Genomic DNA, 27,888 nt, shown 5'->3' with positions numbered 1-27,888 from the left:
CAAGGTGGACCGAAGTTGTGGTCCCTGCCGGTGAGTGGCAGTGATGTGTGTCCAGAACGCGGTGTCCAGAACTAGGATATTTCCTATAACCCAGATAAGGAGCGTCACGGCTTTGACCCTTTTACCTTGTACCATATTTCCCTCATCCATGGGATCCACATATAGGACCTCATTCTGACCTTGAGCCACACACAAAATATTGTTTCTGAAATACTAAGTACACTTAAGAAGGTCAATGTCACTGACCGAAACGTTTGTTGTACAAGTGGCTGCCAATAAAAATTTGCATATCATTGAAAGTTGAGTGCCAAAGTTTACTTCATATAGCTTCTGGTTTGGGAACCTTCTTTGTGCACCTTCACAGTTGTGCCACGTTATACCACATCATCTTCATACAAGCAGGACCTGATCATCTGAGCCCATGGGAGGAGTATATTTGAGTCCTCCCATTTTACTTCTCAGATTCCTGCTAAGATGTCTGCCTATGCGACCCTTGACTTTTTGCTCTTCCATAGATTTTGGTCTATTAACCCTTTTCTAAATCCCCCCCCCCATTGGTTTATTAAGTTAAGTTAAGACTTTTTGTGTTCCCGCCTCAGAGCAGCGCTGCACAGGCCGCGCTCTTCTGAGGTTTTCAGGCCATTTCTAAATCACTAGATTCCATTAATAAAATTTTGTGGTTAGCCAGCGCCCCACTACCCCCCCCCCCCCCCCCCCCCCCCATCATTTTTTTTAAACTGTAAATGTCTCACACAGATTTTATGGGAAATATATTAATCACAGCGTCCGCTGATTTCTTACTCATCAGCACAATTTGGTCAGAGTGGCCTGTGCAGCAGCGATAACAAGTCATCCTCACCGGCCTACCTTTCATCTGGACAAATAATTTAATTTTAGACAAGTTAATACAAAAATATCACTTTAAGTTGGAAATAATGATGGGATTTACTCAGTGTAGTCATTTACTATTGCAACTACAAATCCGAGATGTGTCTGCTGGGACCTCTCCTACAGCATACAGCATGCTCCATGAAATGTGTGTACATGGCAGAATATTAAGCGCAGCTCTGCTGTATAATGTAGGATGTAACTCAGAATCCGTACAGGATCAGTAATGTAATGTATGTACGCAGTGACTGCACCAGCAGAATAGTGAGTGCAGCTCTGGAGTATAATACAGGATGTAACTCAGGATCAGTACAGGATCAGTAATGTAATGTATGTACACAGTGACTGCACCAGCAGAATAGTGAGTGCAGCTCTGGAGTATAATACAGGATGTAACTCAGGATCAGTACAGGATCAGTAATGTAATGTATGTACACAGTGACTGCACCAGCAGAATAGTGAGTGCAGCTCTGGAGTATAATACAGGATGTAACTCAGGATCAGTACAGGATCAGTAATGTAATGTATGTACACAGTGACTGTTCCAGCAGAATAGTGAGTGCAGCTCTGGAGTATAATACAGGATGTAACTCAGGATCAGTAATGTAATGTATGTACATAGTGACTGCACCAGCAGAATAGTGAGTGCAGCTCTGGGGTATAATACAGGATGTAACTCAGGATCAGTACAGGATCAGTAATGTAATGTATGTACACAGTGACTGCACTAGCAGAATAGTGAGTGCCGCTCTGGAGTATAATACAGGATGTAACTCAGGATCAGTACAGGATCAGTAATGTAATGTATGTACATAGTGACTGCACCAGCAGAATAGTGAGTGCAGCTCTGGAGTATAATACAGGATGTAACTCAGGATCAGTACAGGATCAGTAATGTAATGTATGTACACAGTGACTGCACTAGCAGAATAGTGAGTGCCGCTCTGGAGTATAATACAGGATGTAACTCAGGATCAGTACAGGATCAGTAATGTAATGTATGTACATAGTGACTGCACCAGCAGAATAGTGAGTGCAGCTCTGGAGTATAATACAGGATGTAACTCAGGATCAGTACAGGAGCAGTAATGTATGTACACAGTGACTGTACCAGCAGAATAGTGAGTGCAGCTCTGGAGTATAATACAGGTTATAACTCAGGATCAGTAATGTAATGTATGTACACAGTGACTGCACCAGCAGAATAGTGAGTGCAGCTCTGGAGTATAATGCAGGCTGTAACTCAGGATCAGTAATGTAATGTATGTACACAGTGACTGCACCAGCAGAATAGTGAGTGCTGCTCTGGAATATAATACAAGATGTAACTCAGGATCAGTAATGTAATGTATGTACACAGTGACTGCACCAGCAGAATAGTGAGTGCAGCTCTGGGGTATAATACAGGATGTAACTCAGGATCAGTAATGTATGTACACAGTGACTGCACCAGCAGAATAGTGAGTGCAGCTCTGGAGTATAATACAGGATGTAACTCAGGATCAGTACAGGATCAGTAATGTAATGTATGTACAGTGACTGCACCAGCAGAATAGTGAGTGCAGCTCTGGAGTATAATACAGGATGTAACTCAGGATCAGTACAGGGTCAGTAATGTAATGTATGTACACCGTGACTGCACCAGCAGAATAGTGAGTGCAGCTCTGGAGTATAATACAGGATGTAACTCAGGATCAGTACAGGATCAGTAATGTAATGTATGTACACAGTGACTGCACCAGCAGAATAGTGAGTGCAGCTCTGGAGTATAATACAGGATGTAACTCAGGATCAGTACAGGGTCAGTAATGTAATGTATGTACACAGTGACTGCACCAGCAGAATAGTGAGTGCAGCTCTGGTGTATAATGCAGGATGTAACTCAGGATCAGTACAGGGTCAGTAATGTAATGTATGTACACAGTGACTGCACCAGCAGAATAGTGAGTGCAGCTCTGGGGTATAATACAGGATGTAACTCAGGATCAGTACAGGATCAGTAATGTAATGTATGTACACAGTGACTGCACCAGCAGAATAGTGAGTGCAGCTCTGGAGTATAATACAGGATGTAACTCAGGATCAGTACAGGGTCAGTAATGTAATGTATGTACACAGTGACTGCACCAGCAGAATAGTGAGTGCAGCTCTGGGGTATAATACAGGATGTAACTCAGGATCAGTACAGGATCAGTAATGTAATGTATGTACACAGTGACTGCACCAGCAGAATAGTGAGTGCAGCTCTGGAGTATAATACAGGATGTAACTCAGGATCAGTACAGGGTCAGTAATGTATGTACACAGTGACTGCACCAGTAGAATAGTGAGTGCAGCTCTGGAGTATAATACAGGATGTAACTCAGGATCAGTACAGGACTAGCAATGTAATGTGTTTATAAATGCCTTTTTATACTTAGCACATAAGTAGTGGTGCACAGCCATTCAGGTGATGTACCCTGTAACATTTTGCTCTGTGGATTCCCACTATTCTCTGTGGTTTAGAACCTGCTGGCACCTGCTTAGACTCTAGCCTTGGTAGTTCAGCAGTCAGTGAGTGCACGTGGGGCTGCTGGCTAAGCACATGGAGGTGACTTGTCACCTGAGAGTCTTCCTTAGCGTTGTTCTTCTGCTTTCAGCAGATGTCCTGAGTCCATATGGCCGGCGTGCTTGGTGTGCGCTTATGCGGCTGAAATGAGAAAATCTGTTCACTTTGCAGTCTGCTGTGAATCTCGGCTGTTGTGATTGTTCGGAGCCTATATATAGCCAGTGTCTGGATACCTGCTGCCCCTTTAAGTCCTTCACAGCAGGAAAGGTCAGGCACAAGAAGGGCATCCTCTTTCCTTAGGAAATATAATCTCCAGGTAAAGCTCTGGCCTTGTCACAGTCTACAGACGGATGATGATGGACACGTTTGTATGGGGTTTTTGGACTTGCAGCACAACAGGAGAAAAATTGTCATGATGTGTTCATCAGAAACTTTTCACTTTGAGGCTGAGTACATCCTGCCCCGATGCCCAGACACAAAGCAGGATCTTGGTATCCTAAGTGCACATGAGGCGAGCTGAGCACCCGCTCATAAAATCCTAAATGCATTTAATCGCCATTTGCACTCTGCTTAAATGCTGGGTCACAAGCAACAGGAAACCATTAGAAGATTTTCAGAGATTCCGTGCCTGCCATTTAAGGTTGGCATCGCCAGAGCGGCCTATAAATCTTATCCTGTAGAGCCCCCTACATGCCAGGAGGAGAACGTGGTGCCGCAGTCTGTTCCCGTAAGGACAAGGATGTATCGACTCCATGCGGCGGACTGTTCTGTGTCTGTCGTGGTGGCACGGACCCTGGCATCTTTCATATGTACCAAGTACCGGTATACTAAAGTAAGCAAATATGTTTGTGCGCCTTTGTGGCATTCAGACCGGGGCGGTCTTCACTTCTGTGTCTGCATCTCTGGCGCCTATTGTCATGATGTCGCAAGAGGTCTAATGACATGGCTTCATGTAACGTCATCACAGGGGGCAGAAGCAACAACTGCCTTGTCCTGGCCGCCATGTAGGTCCGGACTGGGCACCACACCAGGGCAGAAGGGGATGTGTCTGCGTTGTACCGACGGCACATTTTTGTGAAGTACCCTCCGTCTATGGGTACCAGAGTTACTCTTTCTTCTGGGAAAGCTGATGGACAAATAATATGGCTGCCATATTTGTCTAGTCAGGAGACCTTTTTTTTTTTTTTCTTGCTACTTGCTCAATAGATGGCACCTTTTATTTGTACCCAAATTTAACTTTCAAAAAAAGTTTCCCATTGATTTCATTATTGAAAGCATCCATTGTGACGGGGAGGCTCCAGACAGGCTCCTTGTGACTACCATTTATTATAAGCCACCTCTGCATGTAAAAATAACCAAACTTACAGAATAGAAGAACTCGACAGCTGCGGTGAAAGATTTCATTAGATCCTGTATTTTGTCCCATCTGAGACGGGTGGAAAGTAGTTTTTATTATTCGGCGTCTGGCACTGGTGTTGTAGGAGACGAGCTCCTAATTCATCCGTTATGTAGAGGAGAAGCGATGGAGCAGAACTGGCCAGAGGGACCTAGACCTGTGGAGACGCCGCCATTCAGCCCTCAGACAGTCCCATATTGATGGTATAATGGTTTGTGTAACTGCGGCCTGTGATTATGTGTGTATTAGTAGATGTTTCTGTACAATAAAGCTTGTTGAAACAGCCAGAAGATGGATATTTAGGTCACAACTTTCAGACGCTGGTGGAAGTAGGAGATTATGTGGCAGTATTATGCACGTCATGTGGCCAGGCCAGAGCACAAGGCACGATGTCCAGTGACATTCCTCCGTTTAGGCGTTTAGTAATCCAGAAAGTCAGTTCCAATTAAACATTTTTTCCCTATACTCTTACTGTATGACACTTATGTATAACGCAGCGGTATAATGTGAGCACATGTAGTCTACAAAATGGCCGCCTCGAACGGAAATAATGGGTCAGTCTCCTTCCCTGCTGTCCCAGTGAGCGCAAAAAGGTTGAGAGCTGAATTTTTCCTGGTTGTGATTTCAGACATTAAGAAAGAAAGGTTTTAACGGGTGTGACAGCCCCGAACCAGACGGGGATGACTCCATTGACCAGAGCCCTCTCATGGAAGACAAATATCGCAAAGCCAGCGAGGACTTGGATATTCTATTCAAACGCTATGGCGTAAGTACCCGGCCACTGACAACCACTCTTCATCTCTCTTCTTCTTCTCTCTCTTTTTTTCCCCCCCGTTCTGTTTGTTCTTTATTTCCACCGCCCCCGGAAAAAAAAAATGGCTATAAAAAATTATAAAAATTCCCAAACCCCTCCCCCAATCCGGAAAAGCAGGCGCTGAACAAGAAGCACAGGGAGTACGAGAGCCCGGACGCAGACGAGGTGTTTGCGCTGACTCCGCAGACGGAGGAGAAATATAAAAAGATTGACGAGGAGTTTGATAAAATGATGCAAAGTTATAGACTCGCAGTGAGTACCGTGGGGGAGGGAGCCACAGGCCAAAGCAGCACTGCACGTTCTGAGCGCCTGCGCTAACCAACATGGCCGCTGTGTCGACACCTACAACTTCTAGTTAGGCAGGAGCCAAAGTCGTGTCCCTCTCCTTCATAGTTGAAAGGAATGATAAGCCTGACTCCTCCCACCACGTGACTCCTGCCACCACTTGACCCCTCCCACCAAGTGACTCCTCCCACCGGACTGCAGTTCACCTTAGGACCACATTCCATCCATATCACAGTCCCGGGAGGTGAGGAAGATGGGACATGGGCTGTGTGATGGGACCCTCACGCTAGAGACCTATTGTCTCATTGAAGCCCTGCGACTGAAATTTGGGGGGAGTAGGGCACTGGTGGAGTTACGTTTTAATGTTTTTGGTTGCCATAGAAACCATTACAGCTATTCCTGCATGGTAACAATGGCTGGTTCCACATTAGCCAGTAGGAGAACGCTACACTGCTAGGATGCCTCAAGCCATAGGTGTCAACCATCTTGTTGACATGTTGGGTAATGTATGCCGAGGTTAATGGGTGGTAATCAGTGACCCCTATTTCAACCACATTCTTCCCTCAAGTGCCAGGACTGCATGTCTTTGGCCACCCAAAACCCCTCAATAGAATAAATCCGATTACAATATGGAGAAATGTTGCCTCCAAAAATATAAAAAATCCTCCATTCATACAAGCCCATGCATGACAGTCAATTTGGCCACCATTACAACTTCCGTACGAGACCCCCTGGTAGGGGGCATGGCCGGGAACCTGCAGTGCTGCTTCATGTAAATCTAGACCCTGACCCTCCATCTCTGGGATGGGTCAGAAGCACACAGATCCGAAACCCCATCCTGGAGCTGAGGGGTACTGGGCTGGTGGGGTGTGCGCTTGCATGGCTCTGCTTAACTGGCCTTGGTTACCTCACATAAGGAACAGATACACAGAGGTTTGAGCCTGGACGTGGCAGAGTCGGCCATTTTGCCAGCTTGGCCAATATTCGGTTTATTGCTACATTGAGAGTCTGCAAGCAATACTCATTGGGCTCCAAAATGGCCATGTTCTGTTATGTGTCGCAGATTACCGAGCCTTAATCCATCAGACTAATGAGGTAGGAGCAATAGGGGGTCATCAACAAAATTGCTTCCATCCAATCCGTTTTATTAACAGATCCCTGAACCTTTAACCAATGTGTCCTAATATTGTGTGTGGCTTTATTTTTCTGACATCTGAAAGTCCCTAACGGGCTTCCAATGATTAACCTCTTAACCATAGAGCCGGAAGTGTCACCATCTTGAATTGTTTTCTGAAGGGATATGATATAATAGCAGCCTGCTATTCAATGTCTGCCATGTTCTCTCTACTCCTAACGCATGACTTTTCTACCATTGCTGTGGGATGTGATGATGATGCTGGGTGAGGGGGTGTAGATGAGGTCTCTGGATGCCCGGTGTACTGCTCCTTGTGTTGTACATGATTCATTACACTTATTGACCTGTGAACCACTTGGCAATCCGTGAGGTGCGGTCATTGGTCGCTTTGGGTTTCGGCACCACTTTCTGCAATCAGTTGTTGCTCTTGATTTCGCCTCTAATCTGGCTTTATGTCTTCAGTCTGCAGTTCCCGCACCGAATTTCGCTATGCCAGTTACTGTTCCTGTGACTAACCAGAATGCACTGCAGTTCAGCAACCCAGGGGGGTCACTGGTGACACAGTCACTGATGACGGCCTCACTCACAGACCCCAGGCTCCTATCACCGCAGCCGCAAACTCTGCAGAGGAACACAGTGTCTCCAGTGCTACCTCAGAGGCCAGCCAGTGCAGGTGAGTGTATGCCAGGCCGAAATGCAATGTCAGTGTGCCATCTGACTGGAATGCATGTGACTGACCCTCTCTCATATTTGCAGGAGCGATGCTTGGGGGAGACCTTAACAATTCTAATGGAACCTGTCCAAGCCCTGTAGGTGAGTGCGGCGCTGCCGATCCTGCACCGTTTGGGTGGTTTTACCCAGCTGATAACAGGACGTGGTGTGTGCAGTGTGTTCTGCCCATTTCCCCCAGTGACAGGGTAGTGTCTGACTTCCTGTTGTTCTGGGATCCTTCTTGGGTGGTCCTGACGAGCTGTGAACACAAACTCACTCTATTTTCTATTTCCCTGACTCATGAAACTGAATACCAGCCGCTCCTTGCAGGTTAGACGTGCTTCCTGAGCTGTGGTGCACCCTGTTACAGGAGACCTGGCAAAATAAAATGGAAAAGACCGTTTTTCAAACTCTTACTCCAATGTTGAGATATTATCATCTTAAGTTGCGGGCCCCAGGCCTGAGGCAGCGCTACTGAGTGATTCCGATAAATCGGATTTCTGTTCATTGCCGGTGAAGGGTTTTTATCGAGACTGTGTGTGGATACACCTGTCACCAATTCTTCATGACGGCACTGAAGCTGACACTCGTCAGAATGAGCCATGGTTTGTATGAGAATTACTCAGTAGTGCAGCCTCAGGCTTGGGGGCTGTAATTTCAAGAGATCAGAACGTGGCACTAAAAATCGTTTTTCGGACTCTGTGTTGACTAAAGGGACTGTTTAATGTGCGCATGTGTTTAGAAGGGGAGTTCAGCATACGTGTGCAGTAATTTCCTGCTTTGAAAGTGGTTGTTTGTCCAGATATTAAATGGTTATTTCTGAATCCCTCATTTTCACCAGACGGACATGACACATAATTGGGACACCGCTTTGATTAGCGTGATATCATTAACAGTATTAGATTTGGTGCAGACCTAGGATCCCCTCTCCCTGGTACAGATGCCACTCCACTTTCACGGTGCTGTCTCAGGCACTCAAGTCTTTGCTCCCCTTAATTGTAGCGGACACGAGTACGCAGGTGACCCCCTCACGGATGCCATGTGAATTTCCACTGCTTGTGCACAAGATGGGAGAAAAATTTTAAAAGTAAAAAAATAAATAAATACCCGTCTGTAGCTGCTGCAGCCTGGCATCTTTATGGATCCGCAATGATCTTACCATTGTGTCACTATTAGAAGCGATTGTATAGGACAGCATTGGGCTTTATTGTTTTGGTCCAGTACCGTTTACAAGATCTGTGCTTGCTGGAGTGAAAGTATCCAGATTGCCTACGCCAATACGTTGTCACAGAGCACGGCATATTATTGGGGCAGTGAGTCAGGGGTCTTACAGCGATCACTCTCCAGCCATGTTGAGTACAATCCTGACATATTGCGGAGGCAGCGGTGATGCGGGAGCCGGACCATCAGCTGTTGCAGATTGTGGCCGGGCTGGTTCTGTGAATGTCACCATTGACGTCACCCAGCATTCCTTGCATTCTTCCTGCCCGCTGCAGGAAACTGGAGTATGGCTTGTGCCGGAGGACCCTGAGGGGATGGCCCCTCTGCCTCCGCCTCATCTGGGCTTCTCCATCAGGCTGCCACTTGGAGCTGATTAAATCCTTATGGATTGCAGAAGGGTTATATAGGCTGCCCCTCACCCCCCCCCCCCCTGTCCACACTGTCAATAAAGTTATTGGAAAAAAAAAACTCCTGGCTTGTCGCCATTACTAGCACAGCACTGCATCATGTTCTTGCATTTATGGAGGTGGACATTTTGACTGGTGTTATCAAAGGTTTAACAATAAAAGCCTTCGTTAAAACTTAAGGTTTTTTTTTTTTTTTCCATTTTGTAGGAAACGGTTACATAAGCGCTCGAGCCTCTCCAGGCCTCATATCGATATCGAATGGGAACACCCTGGGGAAAGTCATCCCAGCCAAATCCCCTACACCGCCATCCCAGAACAATCAGCTCGGAGCCAACAGCCGCAAACCAGACTTGCGCGTCATCACCTCACAAGGCGGCAAGGGGTTAATGCATCATTTGGTGAGTAATGGGATCGCAGTGACTAGCTTGTCAGGAAAAGGGGAAGAAATGTGCCGTCCTCCTGGGCCACAATACGTCTCCCCCACATCCTATATACCTTATTAGTATTTGGGAAAGTCAAAGAAACGGAAACGCAGAGGAAAACTAGAATTGTCAGTGATGTGGAGTTCCCCTTTAATTTTAAGGACTGTTGCGAGTATGCTTGAAATTCGTAGGGTGCTGTTTTCAGGACTCCTGGAAAGGATGGGAGAGTGTATAAATTCATTGACACCATTCCTTCACTAATAGGGCAAGGTAGACGGGGAAAATCTAGTGCCGACGTTCCCCCTTACATGTCTGGTTAGAATGATTGTGGCCGCCTCCTCTGTACGTGCTCGGTTGTGTGAAGCATCCCTCTAACCAGCCACGTTTCTCTCTTTCTATCCTCTGCTTTTCGCCCCCAGGCGGAGGATCAGCTGGAGATGGTGAGTGTCCTTGCTTGCTGTGCTCTTCACTATTGGATGCTATTCCCTTTCTATAAGTAGTGACTGCTAGAATGGCGCCCCTAGTTGCCAGAGGCTGTATGGTAGTTTTTTCATGCCTCAGTATCATGACGTAGCCATGAGATTCCCATGCCAGTGTCCAGGTCATCAGGATTAAGTACAGTTTTTCCATTGCTGGCTGTCACATGGTTTCTGAATCGTGTCATGTCTGGAGGAAACAACCCTCCCTTGCCGCCTTCACACCAAGGATGTGTGACCTGACCCCGAACATCCAGAGGCATGAAAGGCTTATTGTCTGACCTTCTGGGGAAGGAAAGCTCTCTGCCCCGACCCTTTCTCGGGTGGGCAGGAGGTTTGTGTGTTGTGTGCAGCTCGGACAGCCCCTCCTGCATGGTGTGGACGATGAGGGAAGTCCTTCTTCCCAGTTATTATTATTATTATTATTATTATTCATTTTTATAGCTCCATTTATTCCGTGGCGCTTTACATGTGAAATGAATCATGTCTTTTCTTCCCAGCAGAACGCACAGAGGCTAGGAGGAGTCTCCCAGGCAGCTCACTCCTTAACCACACCGGTCGTCTCAGTGGCAACCCCCAGTTTACTGTCACATCATGGACTGCCTTTCTCTGCCATGTCCACAGCGTACAACACAGGTTTGTCTGATATCTGTACATATCGCCAATCGCACAGGGAGGGTCTGTAGTCTGCCTCTGGAGGACCTGTGCATTACACAGACAAACCACTGATATCAATGGACACTGTGTAATACTCCAGTTGTCCTGCAGAGGCACTGCAGGGACACCTATCACTTTCTACCAGCTTTGCCCAGATTACAGCTGATCCCCGGGGGTCCCAGCAGGGGACACTTTATAATCAGTTTATTATTAGAAACCCTTTTAATATTTAGTGATTTGCCAAAGTGGAAACTCCACTTTATCCTGTTGTTTTACCATGTGATCATGTAGATGTGGTTCATGTATGCCAAAGCCACTAACCGGGGCACTTCCCGAAAAGTAGTTAAAGGGGGGTTGTGCAGAAAACCATGGTTTAGCATCACAACTGTCCATTGGTCTTATCTGGTATTGCATTTCAGCTTCATTATAGTGAACAAGGCTGAGCTCCAATACCACTCACAACCAGTAGACCAGGGTGGGGCTGTTATTTAAAGGGTTCCTGTCAGTAGGCCTCCAACAGAGCCTGTAGGTGGCAAATAGCTGGTGTCGTACACCGCACTGCCGTCACTCACGTGCCTGTATTGACAGCTTGTTTCGTCATTAAAGGGAACCGGACAGACTTGATTTGTGCAAGATCTCCTCTTCACACGCGAATGGCAGTGTGTACACCCAGCAGAGCAAGGGAGGGTGCTATCTGCAGAAAGTCACGTTATGCCTCCACTTCACGGACCCAGCTTTCCCGAGATGCAGAGGGCAGCGAATATCAGGCTGGTAAAAGCAGAGAAAAAGGGGCATGAAATGTCATAGAGCGTCCTCTGCTGGTCGTCTCTTGTATGACATATCATATAGCTCCACAGAGCGCCCTCTGCTGGTTTTCTCTTTATGAAATGTCATAGCGCTGCCTCGAGCGTCCTCTGCTGGTCGTCTCTTGTATGACATGTCATATAGCTCCACAGAGCGCCCTCTGCTGGTTTTCTCTTTATGAAATGTCATAGCGCTGCCTCGAGCGTCCTCTGCTGGTCGTCTCTTGTATGACATGTCATATAGCTCCACAGAGCGCCCTCTGCTGGTTTTCTCTTTATGAAATGTCATAGCGCTGCCTAGAGCGTCCTCTGCTGGTTGGCTCCTCTTTGAAATATCATAGAGCTCCCTCTGCTGGTTGGCTCTTTTATGAAATGTCATAGCGCTGCCTCGAGCGTCCTCTGCTGGTCGTCTCTTGTATGACATGTCATATAGCTCCACAGAGCGCCCTCTGCTGGTTTTCTCTTTATGAAATGTCATAGCGCTGCCTAGAGCGTCCTCTGCTGGTTGGCTCCTCTTTGAAATATCATAGAGCTCCCTCTGCTGGTTGGCTCTTTTATGAAATGTCATAGAGCTGCCTAGAGCGTTCTCTGCTGGTCGTCTCTTGTATGACATATCATATGACTGCATAGAGTGTCATCTGCTGTTTGCTCCTTTGAGACATGTCATAGAGCTGTATAGAGCTCCCTCTGCTGGTCGACTCATATATGATACATTGGGAGCAGGGTGTCCGGTGTGACCTTCCTGTTGCACATGTGTCTTGCTGTTACAGATGAGAAAGCCAACACGTGTTTCTGTCTCCAGACATGTCATGTAAGAGGCTTCTCGCTTTTACTTTCTCCATCTCTCCGGTTGCCATCCGGAGAATCTATTTCTTATTGATACGTGAGAGCAGATAAAATGACAATACTAAGAATTGGAGAGAGGAAAAAAAAGAACCTCAGCACCATTTTAAAGATCTCTTTATGATGTCAGTGAATAGAAACTTGCCTACGTTTAGAGAGTCTGAAAACTGCCCTGATCTGACTGAGTGAGCAGCATGGGGGTCATAGGAGATTTTCAGTCCCTGACAGCAAGCAGAGATCTTGGAAGTGGTGAGAAAGTGAAACACAAGTGGGGAGGGCTCATCACATTGACCAGTGTAGACCCCATAAGGCGGGCATGTGCCACAGAAAATTACATTTCTGCCAGTTGTAATATACATTCTAGTACCCCTATAACCCACCAGCTGACCTCTTTGTGCTAAGTCGCTGCCAATTATTTACAAAAATGTTGAAAGTGGGGCAAAAGGGCTGACATTTGCTTAAGCCAGAAAACTAGCCTTCAGAATGACTACATAAAAGTAGAAAGCTGTTATTACAAAGAAGAGAATGTTCCTCATGGGCGGAGTCACATCCATTAGGGCAGCATCTGCCCATGTTTCATAGCGCCCCCTGGAGACTTGGATCTGACCAGCTCTTAATCTTTTTCTTGCAGATTACCAGCTGACCAGTGCAGACTTATCTTCACTCTCCACGTTCAGCTCTCCCGGAGCCTTGTCACTAGGCAATGTGTCCGCCTGGCAGCAACAGCAGCAGCAGCAACATCACCAAGCGCAGCAGATGGTGCCGGTGTCGCTAAGTAATCTGGTGTACGTATCTGTTCCATACTGCCCCCTACAGATGGTTTATGGGAGAGACGGATGGACGATGGTGGTCAGGAATGAGTAGAGCAGTGGTCCGTTATCTGCTGATCCCTGCAGAGTTAATGTCTCGGATGTCTGCACGTCCTCCAGACATGACTATACATCCGTGGGGTCTCCGCACTCCTCAGAGGTGTTATGGTGGATGAGGGGGTTAATCTGCTCTTCAGCGCCTCCCATAGGGTAACAGAGAGAATGGACACCAGCAGTAGGTGCCTTTAATTGGCATTTAGTAAATGTCACCTCATGCCCTTTCGGAGCTCTGGAGTCTCATCTGCCAAGGTCTGTCTCTGCTGCCCAGGGAGGGGCCCGGGCGAATCGGGAGGGGCACTGATGACTACGCGTCTCTTCTGGTTTTGCCAGTTTTATGTGTTCATAAAGAGGGCTAAATCCGTCCGTCGCTCACTCTAGTCATCCACCATGTAACGCCAGTCACTTTGCTGCAGAAATCACTTTTCTACAAATTCTGTATCCTGTGAGAATACATTGTAGCAAACCCTCTGCCATGTTTATTTCATGTGACTATCTAGACTGTATACAACAGTAACAAACCCTCAGCTGTGAGGATAAGGGACTATTACACCATTTTCTAAAATATCATTACAGGGTAGAAGTTTATTTTTTACTGATACAGAGCTCCAAATCTCCTGCAGAGATAGTTATGCAATAAAATTCTGACTTCCTGCAGAGGCCACTAAAGGGAGCACTGAGGTGGTCCACATACAGCTTGTACTATGAAGCCAACATTAAAGCCGTTTTCATTAAAGGGGTATACCCATCTCCAAGATTCTATCTCAATATGTAGTAGATGTAATAATAATACCTTACGGTAATAATATTAGCAAATTCCTCCAATTAGAAATGTAATATAGTTATTCTGATTCACTATGTTGTTTACCTCATGTAGGGTATTGCAGTAGCTTAAGTATCCATGGTGATGACAACTCATATAGCAACTGTTGGTTATACAGCTCTTAGTGGTCGTAACTAGGGTTGAGCGACTTTTACTTTTAAAGGATCGAGTCAGGTTTCGCGAAACCCGGCTTTGTCAAAAGTCAGGTTGAGTGAAATCGGCCGATTGTCGCAAAAAGTCGGGGATCGACCGAAACACGAAACCCAATGTAAGTCAATGGGGAATCAAAGTCGGCAGTGAGTGGAGGACAGGAAAACACCCACAGTGCCCATTTTAATGTCAAAAACATCAATTCTTGTCACTTAAGCTTGTGAATCTTAATTTACCTTATAATAATAGTTAGGCATTGAAAATTGGGGGTCATTTGGATAAAGTTGTGGGGAGGGGGGTAGGGCTTGCTCAAGTTTTTTGTGGGCCCAGGAAACGCAGACTACGTCACGGCGGTGGAGCCGGGAGAGGTAAGTATTAAAACTTTGCAAGTGCTGTGATCCCGAGCAAGCAGGGGGGGCCCACTTGTTCGCATTGGCACTGGCACAGGGCCCCTCAAAGTACGGCGGTGTGTTTGACGGCGGGGGCGCCTCCCATCGGCAGAGACACTTTTGCGTACTATGAGGGGCCCTGTGCCAGTGACGTCGCCAACGAGTATGCTCCCCCGCCTGATGAAGGAACCTGCACTTTCATCTGCACCTTCCTGTTTGTCCCCGTGTAAGCTGGTATCGTATGCGGGAAGGGGAACCTGACTTTCAGCAGGGTCAGATTCTGGCTGTGTAGAGTGCAAGGGGAATGTAGTGGTCTGGGTCAATGTACCAGCAGACTCGTCTAGCAGTGGCTGGGCAATGGGCAGGATGAGGAGGAAACACAGATATAGTCCCAAAGAATAAAGTAGGCTAAATGCAGTTCAAAATTGGTAACAGGAGTAAACAGGCGGCACTGCTTTGTTCATTGGAGGAGAACACCAAACAAGTAGGCCAAATGCAGGTTAATATCTGATATAGGCCGAAAGCCTGAAAATTGAAGCTCAGCTATATTCAGTGGAGGAGACAAGCAAGGAGCGGCTGACACCGTTAGTAGGGCCCAACCAAACTAGTAGGCCAAATGTCGTTTAATATCTGATATAGGCCGAAAGCCTGAAGATTGAAGCTCAGCTTTGTTCAGTGGAGGAGAACACCAAGCAGCGGCAGACACCGTTAGTAGGCCCAACCAAACAAGTAGGCCAAATGCCGTTTAAAATTTTCTATAGGCTGAAAGCCTGAAGATTGAATCTCAGCTTTGTTCAGTTGGGGAGACAAGCAAGGAGCGGCAGACACCGTTACTAGGGCCCAACCAAACAAGTAGGCCAAATGCAGTTTAAAATTTCCTATAGGCCGAAAGCCTGAAGATTGAAGCTCAGCTTTGTTCAGTGGAGGAGACAAGGAAGGTGCGGCAGACACCGTTACTAGGGCCCAACCAAACAAGTAGGCCAAATGCAGTTTAATATCTGATCTAGGCCGAAAGCCTGAAGATTGAAGCTCAGCTTTGTTCAGTGGAGGAGACAAGCAAGGAGTGGCAGACACCGTTAGTAGGGCCCAACCAAACAAGTAGGCCAAATGCAGTTTAATATCTGACATCGGATGAAAACTGAGGCTCAGCTTTGTTGAGTGGATGACAACTGTAATGGGAGGCAGACACAGTTAGTAGGCATAAATAAGAAAGTAGGCAAATGCAGTTCAAAATTGGTTAGTGGAGTATACAGGCGGCATAGCTTTGTTCAGCGGAGGACAACTGTAATAAGTGGCTCAGACAGACAGAGTAGGCCTACAATTAAAAAAGGTGGCTAATTGCGGTTCAAAATTTGTAATAGGAGTATACAGTCGGCATAGCGTGGTTCAGCGGAGGAGGACAAGTGTAATTAGTGGCTCTGACACACTGAGTAGGCGTAAAATAAAAAAGAACAATATATGCAGTTCACAATTGGTAAGAGGAGTACACAGGCGGCCTTGCTGGGCTCAGTGGTAGAGGACAATGTTGTGAGTCTGACACAGTTACTAGGACAAAATAAATAAGTAGGCTAAATGCTGTTCTACATTAGTAAGAGGAGTACGCAGGCGGCCTAGCTTGTTTCAGGGGGGGAGACAGTTGTAATGTGTGGCGCCGACAGACAGACGGAGGCCTAACCTAAAAAAAGGTGTCTAAATGCAGTTCAAACTGCTAGCAGGACTAAGCAGGTGGCCTAGCTTGTTTCAGCGTGGGAGGACAATTCTTATGAGAGGCTGATGCAGTTACTAGGCACAAATAAGTAAGTGGGCTACATGCAGTTCACAATTGGTAACGAGTACAGAGGTGGCATAGCTTTGTTCAGCGGAGGTCAACTGTTAGAAGTGGCTGACACAGTTAGTAGGCCAAAATACTAAAATGGGCTAAATGTCAGCCAAGGAATTGGTCATAAATAAACTGGTGGCATAGCGAGGTACAGGGGTGGGCTCCTCTGCAGAGTTGCAGACGGGTAGTTGGCGCAAAGTATTAAGGGGTCTAAATGGAGGCCAGGGCCCCTGTATATTTTTACTATCATCTATCATTGCAACAAATTTGTTATGGCAGTGCCATTTAAGGATTTAACAGCACAGACTGCACAGTGGTGGGGCAGGGAGAGGTAAGTTTTTCAAGTGGTAGAGCACAGTTCGAGCTGGGGGGGAACACACTCTCGTGGGCGGCGGTACTGGCCCAGGGCCCCTCATATTACGACGGTGTGTCTGACGTTGGTTGTGAACCACCACCGTCAGAGACACTTCATTGTACTATGAGGGACCCTGTGCCAGTGCCGTGGCCCAAGAGTGGGCACACCCACCTGTCCAGGCAAATGGCACTCGCGCGGGTGCTTGCGCCACGTTGTGACCACGGCCCTGTGGGGGGAGTCAGCCCATTTAGGGAGGTATACAAATGGCCTATGGTGGACATTCGGCACCTGCAAATGGCGGAATTGGAGCAGTCAGTAAGAGGAGGCCAAAAACAAGAAATTTTTCTGGCAAGCTACGTGTCAGCAGGGGAAGGTGGGGCAAAATAATTCGAAATCCATGATTGGTTCATTTTAATGAAGTGTAAATCATCAACATTTCGGGGAGCCAGGCGTGTCCTTTTTTCAGTCAGTATTGAACCAGCAGCACTGAAGACTCTTTCTGAGAGCACACTAGCAGCTGGGCAAGCGAGCTCCTGTAATGCATATTCTGCCAATTCGGGCCAGGTGTCTAGTTTAGATGCCCAGTAATCAAAGGGGAATGACCTGTGAGGGAGAACATCAATAATGGCGGAAAAATAGTTGGTAACCATACTGGACAAATGCTGTCTCCTGTCACTTTGAATCGATGCAGCAGTACCTGCCGTGTCTGCGGTCATTGCGAAATCACTCCACAACCTGGTGAGAAATCCCCTCTGTCCAATGCCACTTCGGCTTTGTGCACCTCTAGCACCTCTGCCATGTTGCCCCCTACAGCTCGTGTGAGAACCATCAGCGCCGCTGTGTGCTGGGAATGCTTGAACCAAACGGTCTACAAGAGTTGCTTGTTTGGTAGCTAATATTTGGTCAAGGTTCTCATGTGGCATGATATTTTGTAATTTGCCTTTGTATCGTGGATCCAGGAGGCAGGCCAACCAGTAATCGTCATCGGTCATCATTTTGATAATGCGGGGGTCACGTTTTAGGATATGCAAGGCATACTCTGCCATGTGGGCCAAAGGTCCAGGTGTCAATTCACTGCTTGTGCTGGGTTGAGGAGCACTTTCTTGAAAATCTACCTCACTTGTGGCCCGCAAAAACCTTGTACCTGACCTTGCAATGCCACCAGTTTCTATTGCCCCCTGAGAAGCATACTCCTCCCATAAATATTCAGCCCCATCATCCTCCTCCTCCTCTTCATCCGCCACCTCGTCCCGGAGACTTCCCTGACCAGACAATGGCTGACTGTCATCAAGGCTTCCCTCCTCCTCGGCCACAGACGCCTGCTCCTTGATGTGTGTCAAACTTTGCATCAGCAGATGCATTAGTGGGATGCTCATGCTTACGATGGCGTCGTCTGCACTGACCAGCCGTGTGCACTCCTCAAAACACTGAAGGACTTGACAGAGGTCTTGGAGCTTCGACCACTGCACACCAGACAACTCCATGTCTGCCATCCAACTGCCTGCCCGTGTATGTGTATCCTCCCACAAATACATGACAGCACGCCTCTGCTTGCACAGCCTCTGAAGCATGTGCAGTGTAGAGTTCCACCTTGTTGCAACGTCTATTATTAGGCGGTGCTGGGGAAGATTCAGCGATCGCTGATGTTAAGCATACGGCTGGAGTGGACGGGCGACCGGCGGATGTGCGAGCAAAGTCTGTTCACCTTCAGGAGCAGGGCTGGTAGGGTAATTCTTGAGGAAGCACTGCACCACAAGGTTCAAGGTGTGAGCCAGGCAAGGTATGTGTTTCATTTTGGAAAGGGCTATGGCAGCCATAAAATTCCTTCCGTTATCACTGACTACCTTGCCTGCCTCAAGATGTACACTGCCCAGCCATGACTGAGTTTCTTGCTGCAAGTACTCGGCCAGTACTTCTGCGGTGTGTCTGTTGTCGCCCAAACATTTCATTTGCCGCACAGCCTGCTGACGCTTACCACTAGCTGTTCCATAATGGGACACCACGGGTGCAACACTGGCAGCTGCGGATGGAGTGTTCGTGCGACTGAGCTCTGTGGACGAGCTTTCGCTTCTGGAGGAGGAGGAGGAGGTGCAAACGCCTACAGCCAACTGTTTCCTAGACCGTGGGCTAGGCAGAACTGTGCCACTATAGCTGTCCCCTGTGGACCCTGCATCTACCGTGTGCCGTGATGGACACGTAACGTCCCTGGCCATGCCTACTGGTCCATGCATCAGTTGTGAGGTGCGCCTTTCTACTGACCAATTGCCTCAGTGCATGGACAATGCGTTCTTTGACATGTTGGTGGAGTGCTGGGATGGCTTTTCTCGCAAAGAAGTGTCGACTGGGTAGGTCATAGCGTGGTACTGCATAGGCCATCAGGGCTTTGAAAGCTTCGCTTTCAACCAACCGGTAGGGCATCATCTCTAACGAGATTAGTCAAGCAATACAGCCGTTCAAACCCTGTGTACGCGGATGAGAGGAAGAGTACTTTCTTTTCCTATCGAGAGTCTCTTGTAGGCTGAGCTGGACTGGAGAGCTGCATATGGTGGAACTAGCATGGGTGGTGGTGGACATGGCAGATTGAGAGAGGCTTGGTGATGGTATTCTTGATGTGGGCCTACCTACAGTGTTTCCAACCAAGAACCTTGTGATTCCCTGACTGCTTTGGCCTTGCGACAATACCTCCACATTTGTTACTGGTGGTGTCACAACCGGTGGGCTTCCAGTGAGGGAAGCAATGTTGCGTTGCTGACTAACTTCAAGTTGAGCAGGTGCATCAACGGTACGGGAAGTTTGGTAGTTAGTCCATGCTTCCAAGTGCCTGCTGGTTAGATGTCTACGCATGCACGTTGTATTTAAACTTTTAGATTCTACCCTCTGCTAAAGGTCTTGGAGCATTTCTTACATATAACTTTGGACTGATCATTCGGATCTTGGTTACAAAATTGCCACACTGCACTCGTCCTACTATGGAATAACTTTTCAGGCTTTGCACGCCGTGCTACTGTCACCGGATTGCAACGCTGTCCTACACCTGTTGTGGTTTTTGACACACGTTTTGGGCCTGATGCGGACCTGTCAGATGAAAGCTGTTGCGATGTTGATGCCTGCTGCGGCTCATCCTCCTCCGCTTCAGAGCTACTGCCAGCGGCACCCTGTTCCCCCAATGGCTGCCAATCGGGGTCAACAACTGGGTCATCTATGCCACCGTGTAAGGTGCTATAGCGTTCGGGACGGGGCACCATAGTCTCATCAGGGTCAGATTCTGGCTGAGTACACTGCGAGGGCAATGTTGTGATCTGAGTCAATGGAACAGCATAATAATCTAGCTGTGGCTGTGCATCTGTGCACTCCATGTCCGATTCATCTTGTAATGGGCTGTGAACTATTTCAATTTCTAACCCTGGCACGGTATGTGTAAAGAGCTCCATGGAGTAAACTGTAGTGTCGCCTGCCGCATCCTTCACTTTTGCTTTGGGTGAAGGACACAAGGAAGCGACTTGTTCCTGACCGTGAGCATCCACAGACGACTCGCTGCTTTTAAATTTGGAACTTTCGGAAGAGGAGGCGAAAGAGCTAGAGGCTGAGTCAGCAAGGAAAGCCAAAACTTTTTCCTGCTGCTCCAGCTTTAAAAGCGGTTTTCCTACTCCCAGAAAAGGGAGCCTTCGAGGCCTTGTGTAGCCAGACGATGAAGCTGGCTCAACAACTTGAGCCTTAGGTGCTATTTTGCTTTTCCCACTACCACCAGATGCTCCACCACCACCATCATTACCAGCTGGCAATGACCGCCCACGGCCACGACCTCTTCCACTAGACTTCCTCATTCTTAGGAAAATGTAACCAAACTAACAACCGTTATATGGTACTGTAAAACAAGGTAGAAGGTGTATGTAAACTTGTTGTGAATTTAAATCTCCCTTTCTATATGTGTGGGGGACTGCTGCAAAATTCAGGCCCACTGTATTACACTACACAGTGTACGTGGCAGAAAGTGGGTGGCAGGTATACGCCAAACAGGACTGACGCAGATGCACTCAGTGGCAGTATAAATCTCCATTTTTTATGTGTGGGAGAATGCAGAAAAAATCAGGCCTACTGTATTACACTACACAGTATAAGTGGCAGAAAGTGGCTGGCAGATATGCCACAAACAGGACTGACGCAGATGCACTCAGTGGCAATATAAATCTCCCTTTTTATGTGTGGGAGACAGTAGAAAAAATCAGGCCCACTGTATTGCACTACACAGTTTGAGTGGCAGAAAGTGGCTGGCAGATATATCAAAAAATACAAGGGCTGTAGTAGAATTTCAATCTCCCTACATTGATCAAAGGACAAGTATGGCAGCAATAAAAAGGACTGCTGCACACAAGAGTGTGGACAAAGAAACAATAGAACTCTGCAGAAAGGAGCAACAGGACTTTTGCTTTTAAAAAAGCAGTTGGTTTGCACAGCGGCGTACAAACAGCAATGCAGCTATCAGGAAGCCTTATAAGCTACAGAGCTGATGCACAGAAATCTAGCCTCCACTGTCCCTGCAAAGAAAAGGTGGTGTTGGACAGTGGAAATCGCTACAGCACAAGCGGTTTGGGGGTTAATATTTCCTCCCTAACAATATCCCTGCTTCTGACGAAGCTGCAGCAACCTCTCCCTATGCTCAGATCGGCAGCAGTAAGATGGCGGTCGGCGTGCACACCCCTTTATACCCCCTGTGATGCCGCAGAAAACAAGCCAATCACTGTCATGCCCTTCTCTAAGATGGTGGGGACCGAGACCTATGTCATCACGCTGCCCACACTCATTGGCTGAGAAATGGCGCTGAAAGCGTCATACGAAACGCGACTTTGGCGCGAAGATCGCCGACAGCATGGCCGATCCCACGCTGGGATCGAGTTGGTTCGGACGAAACCCGACTTTGCCAAAATTCGGCGACTTTTGATATTGTCCGATCCGTTTCGCTCAACCCTAAGCTACTACAATGCCATACGTGAGGTAAGCGACATAGCGAATTAGAAGAACTGTACTAAATTTCTAATTGGAGATATTTACAAATATTATTATTACACCTACTACATATTGAGATAGAATCTTGGGAGATGGGAATACACCTTTTAAGATCCCTCTAGTGGTGGCTGCCTGCTCCAATAATAAAACCATATGCAGTTGGCTCCCTCTTGTGGTGGCGGCCACCTGCACCAATTATAAATCCATACTCAATGAGCTCCCTCTGGTGGTGGCTATTTGCACCAATAATAAAACCATACTCGGTGAGCTCCCTCTGGTAGTGGCCACCTGCACCAATAATAAAACCATACCCCGTGAGCTCCCTCTGGTAGTGGCCGCCTGCATCAATAATAAAACCATAGCCAGTGAGCTCCCTCTAGTGGTGGCTGCGTTCAGTCAGAATTCTAGAATTTTACACTTTGTCTTTTTGGTTTTGGAGCTGTGTATTAGAAAATGGACCTCCTACCGCTATATTAAAAATAAAAGTGGCCCAGATTTTTAACCGTGAAAATGACTGATAGTAAAAAGGTGGCACTAGGTTTCCCCCAAACTTATTGAGTAGTTATACAGAACATGTGACCACCTCTAGGAACGTTTAAGGACATAATCTTAATATTTATTCTTCTCTCCCCCTCTCCTTCCATATACAGATCCAGTGGACATCTTCCACACACCGCCACGCTGACAGTCAACACCAACCCCAACATAAACATCAAGAAGGAACCTCCATCTCCCAACCGTGAGCGGAGCACGGGCACCCCTTTGACGTCCTTCCCCCACCAGCCCCGACACGAAGCTACCGGCCGCTCCCCTGTCGACAGCCTCAGCAGCAATGCAAGCTCTTTTGAAGGCAATGACCGAGAGGATGTAAGGGCTGACTACACCTCATCACTCGGGCTGCTCAGACCCACAGGCGACACGGAGGGCGAGAGCCCGTCTGTAAAACGCATGCGACTTGACGCATGGGTAACATAACTGATTCGGTGAATCCCCCTCCCCCTACCTCGTTCTTACGTCTGCAGCCATAGGATGAGGTGCTGACTGGGAGGGGGTGGGCAGACAGGAGCTAGTCACCAGTGAGGTTTATGCTGAAGGTGGGAACCTATCATTAACTGCCTAAGATATAGCTTTAGTATTTGGTAGGTATTCTTCCTAGTTCTGTGCTTCAGGCAATGTCTGCAGAGGACGTGGGACTCCATGGCTGCACTACAATCCTCCGCTCTGTACGACTCCGGCCAACTGCTCACCTTCTTGTCTCGTTGACCACAGCTGCTAAAGTCAATCTTGCCACTGCCCTCCATCCTCACTGATATTAGTCCCCTGTCCTCTGCCTCACCCTGCTCGCTACTGCAGCAGCTTTCACTATCTATTACCAGGTTGCTTGAAAGGGAAGCTGCAGACTGAATTTTTTTTTTTCTTTTGGTTTGGTTTCGGCTTTGATGAAACGGTTAAGTCCAAAGTGTCCGCCTGGCAGAGCAGCCCTCATTCACAAACTGGAAATTGAATTCCTAGCTGCTTCACAGACCTTTAATGGCTTTTACAAATTAACCATCGGCATATAATCGGGATGCTCACCATGGAGAGCCACCTTCCTCCCCATCCTCCACCCGCCATGGACGCTCCCGCCTGTCTCCAATGAGTGACTCCACCGTCCAGAGATCAAGCTACTTCGACATATCTAAAAACTGTGACTGCACCGTCAGCCTCCCCCCACCGTCACCTCCGCAAGCCATGGAGCTCTAGCATAATGCAGACAATGCCTTTTTAAAAGAGAAAAGAAAAAAAAATTTACAAAAACAAGAAATATATATAATATATACATATATATATTTATTCTTTTAGATGCGGTTTTCTTATTTTGGAGGAAAGAGCTCAGCATATGATTTCACTTCTCAAAAGACAGGGATTCCCGCGTCGCTGCGGTCACATGATGGGCACAAATGGGATTTTTATGTACTACAAGGCAGTTCAACCACATGGTAGAGAAAAAGGCCCATCCAGCCCCTCGCCCATTATCAATTCGGAAGTGAAATCATATTGATCTTTTATATTCTAAGTTGTTTTCTGGCTGGCGGAAAGGCTTGGAAATAAAGGATAATTTACTAAGGGGTCCACATACATCCATAGTAGCCCGCTCGTTGCCCAGTCAGTAACAGGACATTTGGCAGACACTGCCACCTATGGGAAGTGTTGAAGATTTCTGCTGCTCTCTTATTACAGTCTGATCCTAATTTTTGGGGGCTCAGTACATTTTTGAAAAATTTATAAACAAAAATTTTCAAATTTTGTAAAAATTCTTGTTATCCGCCTCTCCTCCATAATCACCATTATATATGACCCTTAGTACATTTTAACCCTTAATTATTTTTTTTTTATGATTTGGCGAGGAGATTCGAATTATACGAAGAACCATAAAGAATATTCATCCCACCGCAACCCTCCGTCTGCTTCTCTGAGCAGCTTCTTCCTCTACCTCCATTTTTGCTGCAAGTACTCCTCTAGCATCACAGTATGCATCGTCTGGGACCCGAACAGCGCCTCAGACAGCACATTTTATGATTTCAGAGGGCAGGTCTGCACCGGAAAATGGAAGAAGAGGCGTCCCTTGCAGTGGAGGAATAAAGAAGTGTGAGCCTAAGGGCGAGATGAGTAATTTTCTAAATTTTTTCACCCCATGGCAACTATTGGAATTAGCAGTAATCACAAAAAACCTTCAAATTCAGGAAAATCCAAATTTTGGTTAAAATGTTTGGGCGAATTGCATTTGCCTCTAGAACCTCATTTCTAGTACTTCACCATAGTAATAATAATACTCTTTTTGTGGTCACATTGTTTGTAATACTTTTTTAAATACTTATTCAAAAATACCAACACAAATTTAAAAAAAAATAGCAGCAAAAATGAAAAAAAAGAATCTGCCATCGAAAACTTCAAAACCTCTCGATCTATTATTTTGGCACGGCAGGCTACTATGGCGTAGAGTGGACGTTTGAGGAAATTATTGGGCCCTTGGTAACTCAATTAGGTTCTTAGAGAACTGTTTTTAGGGTTTTTTTTCACACTGTAAATGAAAACTCATTAATTTTCAAGACAAGGAAAAAAAAACGACAATCTTAAAAAATATATATATATATATTCCCCGCACCCTGTTTTTATCTGTATAAATATTTGTTTCTGATTTTTAATATTATTTCTTGTGCTCATTTGTGCTGTTGACAGTTACATTGTGAATATTTTTTTTTATATTCGTAAATTTTTGCGTTCTGTAGTGTAGTTATTATTGTTCGGTTTTATTTTATTTTTTTCTTTTTCATTTTTTTTTTTCTTCCCTCATTTTATTAAGGGGTGTGGCAGAAACTTGCACGACACAAAACAATTACAAGTTAAATGCTGCAGTTTTTAGAAGAGTGAAAAAATATGAAAAAAAGGAAAAAAAAGCATATTTATTCTCAAAAGGCTAAAAAAAAGGTGTAAAATGCATGAAGTAATATTTACAAAAAAAAAAAACCAAAAAATTAAAAAAAAAAAGTCAAAAAATGTAACCTCAACAAAATTGTAGCGTTTAAAATTTAAACAAAAAAAAATAGCTAATATATTGTGTTTGGCTGGTTCGCTTTTATTTTGTTTTTAATGTTTTTTTTCATTAGGTTTTTTTTTTGGACATTGAAATATAATTGTGTATATTTTCATATAAGAAGTATGCACTGATATGTTTAAAATGATATCTTGCTTTTTAAAAGTGTGGTTACTTACCAAAGTGTCTGTCTATGCTTTTCCCTTCAGTATCCTGACCATTGGGCCTTCGATATCTACCACTGAGATGCTTTGGGTGCATTGGGGGGAGGGACGCTTTTGGAGTGTTACTCCACATCCTACTCCCTTTTCAGTATGTAGTATATTCCTCCATACTCTATCATTCTTCAGTCATTCATCTCGCTGCCATCAAAAGGCATAACATTCCTTAAGAAACTTACATAATATAATTTCCTTTTTCAAGAATACTTAAGCATTAGCCAAAAATGGTCTAAGTGGACGAGGAAGGCGCTAAGGTTGTACATGAATTCCCTACACCTTCAATGGAATATGCCACCATTTTGTGGGGGTGGATTCTATATAAATCCAATCGGAAACACCATTGATGGTTGGGTGTCTTATTATTGCTACTGTATCAGTAGCGTACTGCCTTGGGCATGAGGCCGTCATCAAAATCAATAGACGCTTGTACTATGTGGTGGATAGTTCTTCAGCCACAACTTCAGAAATACAGCCCCCTGGAGAATAATTCTGTTGTGACCTATGGTCCCGAAAAGTGGTCAACGTTCAATGTCTGTTGAAGTGTTATTCCTGCGACGCACACTTCCGCACCAGGCGAGCAGGGCCAGTGACCTCGCGTCTGTTCATGTATCGGTAGATCTGAGGTCACTGCTCACCTGCTGATGCGGAAATGAGTAGAACGGGAAGAACCCGTTAAGCTCATGGCTGGTCAACATGGACAATCCATTTTTTTTACCAGATTTTTTAAATCTTATTGCTGGTTAGACCTCGATTTAGTCAGGGTTTTTTTTTTGTTGTTAGGCTACAGTTTACACAAATTGTGGTAACAAAAATCGCCATATGGAAGTCAACTATGGCTGTTTTAAGTAACATGGTGGCCTTTTTTGAGGGGGAAAAAAAGGAACAAAAAACATTAGAACCCTTTTTGTAATCCTGGACAACTCGTTAGTGAGTTTTTCAGAAACGTATGGCTAGAGTAACTTAGATGGAGCGTGGTGATATGGTTTCACAGGACGGTTCCTAAACTTGTTTGCCTTTAGGAAACATTGAAGTTGTCCCAAACTAATCCTCTACGATTGTTTGATGCAATGTCACGTCGTCGCCCCTGCCTAAGAAACCAGCTAATGAAACGTCTTTTGTTTAAACTTATGATGGGAACAGCCATTTCAGGCACTTAAATCTTATTTGCTTCATTGTCATAAAAATGTATCAGTTATCACAGTGCCGTAGACTTGACATACAAAATGGCCTTTTCTTCCATTCATAGTAGACGTGTGCTTTTTGATCAGTCATATAGTAAATTTGGAACACCCAAAATTCTGTAGAAAAACCCACTCAATACATAGAAAGATCTGAAATATTGGGCGAACATACCAATATGGCACTCATCAATAAGGGTTGATGAAATGTAATGTGTTACCGGTAATTATAAATAGTCCTAAATTGGGATATCGAAGCAAATGGTAGAGGATTATCCCAAAAATCTGAATATTGAAATATTCCCAAAGGCTATTTCACATTTCCTTCATGTGTTCAGGCTCCTTTGACATTTTCACACCATCATAAATACAAAGTCATCATATTTTGGGTCAAATCCCTTAAGATATCAAAATGGGAAGATATACAGATTATTTCCATCTCTATCAACAGCTAGGGTCCCGAGACACGGCATAGGGTTCCTTGGAAGATGTCCATGATCCCAATCTTCTTGAAGAAGCTAGATATGGGGATGATAAAGGGAAAAAAAGTCAACATATCTTGGCCAAAGCTTAGCTCGTTGAGAATTCTGAAAAGTTTTACACAATCCCTTAACCAAGCTTGGGGAGAAATAGTTGTTTCACAGCATCTGTAAAATTTTTGAGGTCTTCTATCAAGACTGTAATTTACTTACTGTAAATGTGGTTTGGTCAAAGATGGTGGACGACTTTATACCTTATAGGGTTCTTCTACCAGGGACAGATGAAAGCTGTCACCCTCCTTTTTAGTGTTGGAGTTGATATTCTGGATTTTCCCTCATAGCAGGAAAATAAAACAAAAATGACAATGATTAAATTTTCTATACATGAGGTACATGACCATTGCGCACCTTCATACTCAGCCTT

The 27,888-nt window shown here is 45.9% G+C and overlaps 1 protein-coding gene across 7 annotated transcripts in view; it reads left to right on the top strand.

Annotated features, from left to right (window-relative positions):
* The window catches only part of MEF2D (myocyte enhancer factor 2D), a 181,022-nt gene extending 157,221 nt beyond the window's left edge, over nt 1–23,801 (top strand). For 3 of the 7 annotated variants that reach the window (XM_077258498.1, XM_077258483.1, XM_077258490.1), the window contains 8 exons: nt 5,461–5,598; nt 7,529–7,739; nt 7,823–7,879; nt 9,613–9,803; nt 10,247–10,267; nt 10,804–10,939; nt 13,238–13,391; nt 22,663–23,801. In XM_077258498.1, the coding sequence (XP_077114613.1) occupies nt 5,461–5,598; nt 7,529–7,739; nt 7,823–7,879; nt 9,613–9,803; nt 10,247–10,267; nt 10,804–10,939; nt 13,238–13,391; nt 22,663–22,987 (1,233 nt within the window). In that variant the 3' untranslated portion in view covers nt 22,988–23,801. The remainder of the gene's footprint in view (nt 1–5,460; nt 5,599–7,528; nt 7,740–7,822; nt 7,880–9,612; nt 9,804–10,246; nt 10,268–10,803; nt 10,940–13,237; nt 13,392–22,662) is intronic. The other 4 variants (XM_077258526.1, XM_077258517.1, XM_077258508.1 and 1 more) reach the window with 3 other exon arrangements.
* The last annotated feature ends 4,087 nt before the right edge of the window (nt 23,802–27,888 follow it).

Source organism: Ranitomeya variabilis, chromosome 1, assembly GCF_051348905.1.
Source record: "Ranitomeya variabilis isolate aRanVar5 chromosome 1, aRanVar5.hap1, whole genome shotgun sequence".
NCBI classification, from domain to species: Eukaryota; Metazoa; Chordata; class Amphibia; order Anura; family Dendrobatidae; genus Ranitomeya; species Ranitomeya variabilis.
This window is presented reverse-complemented; position numbering and strand designations above follow the sequence as displayed.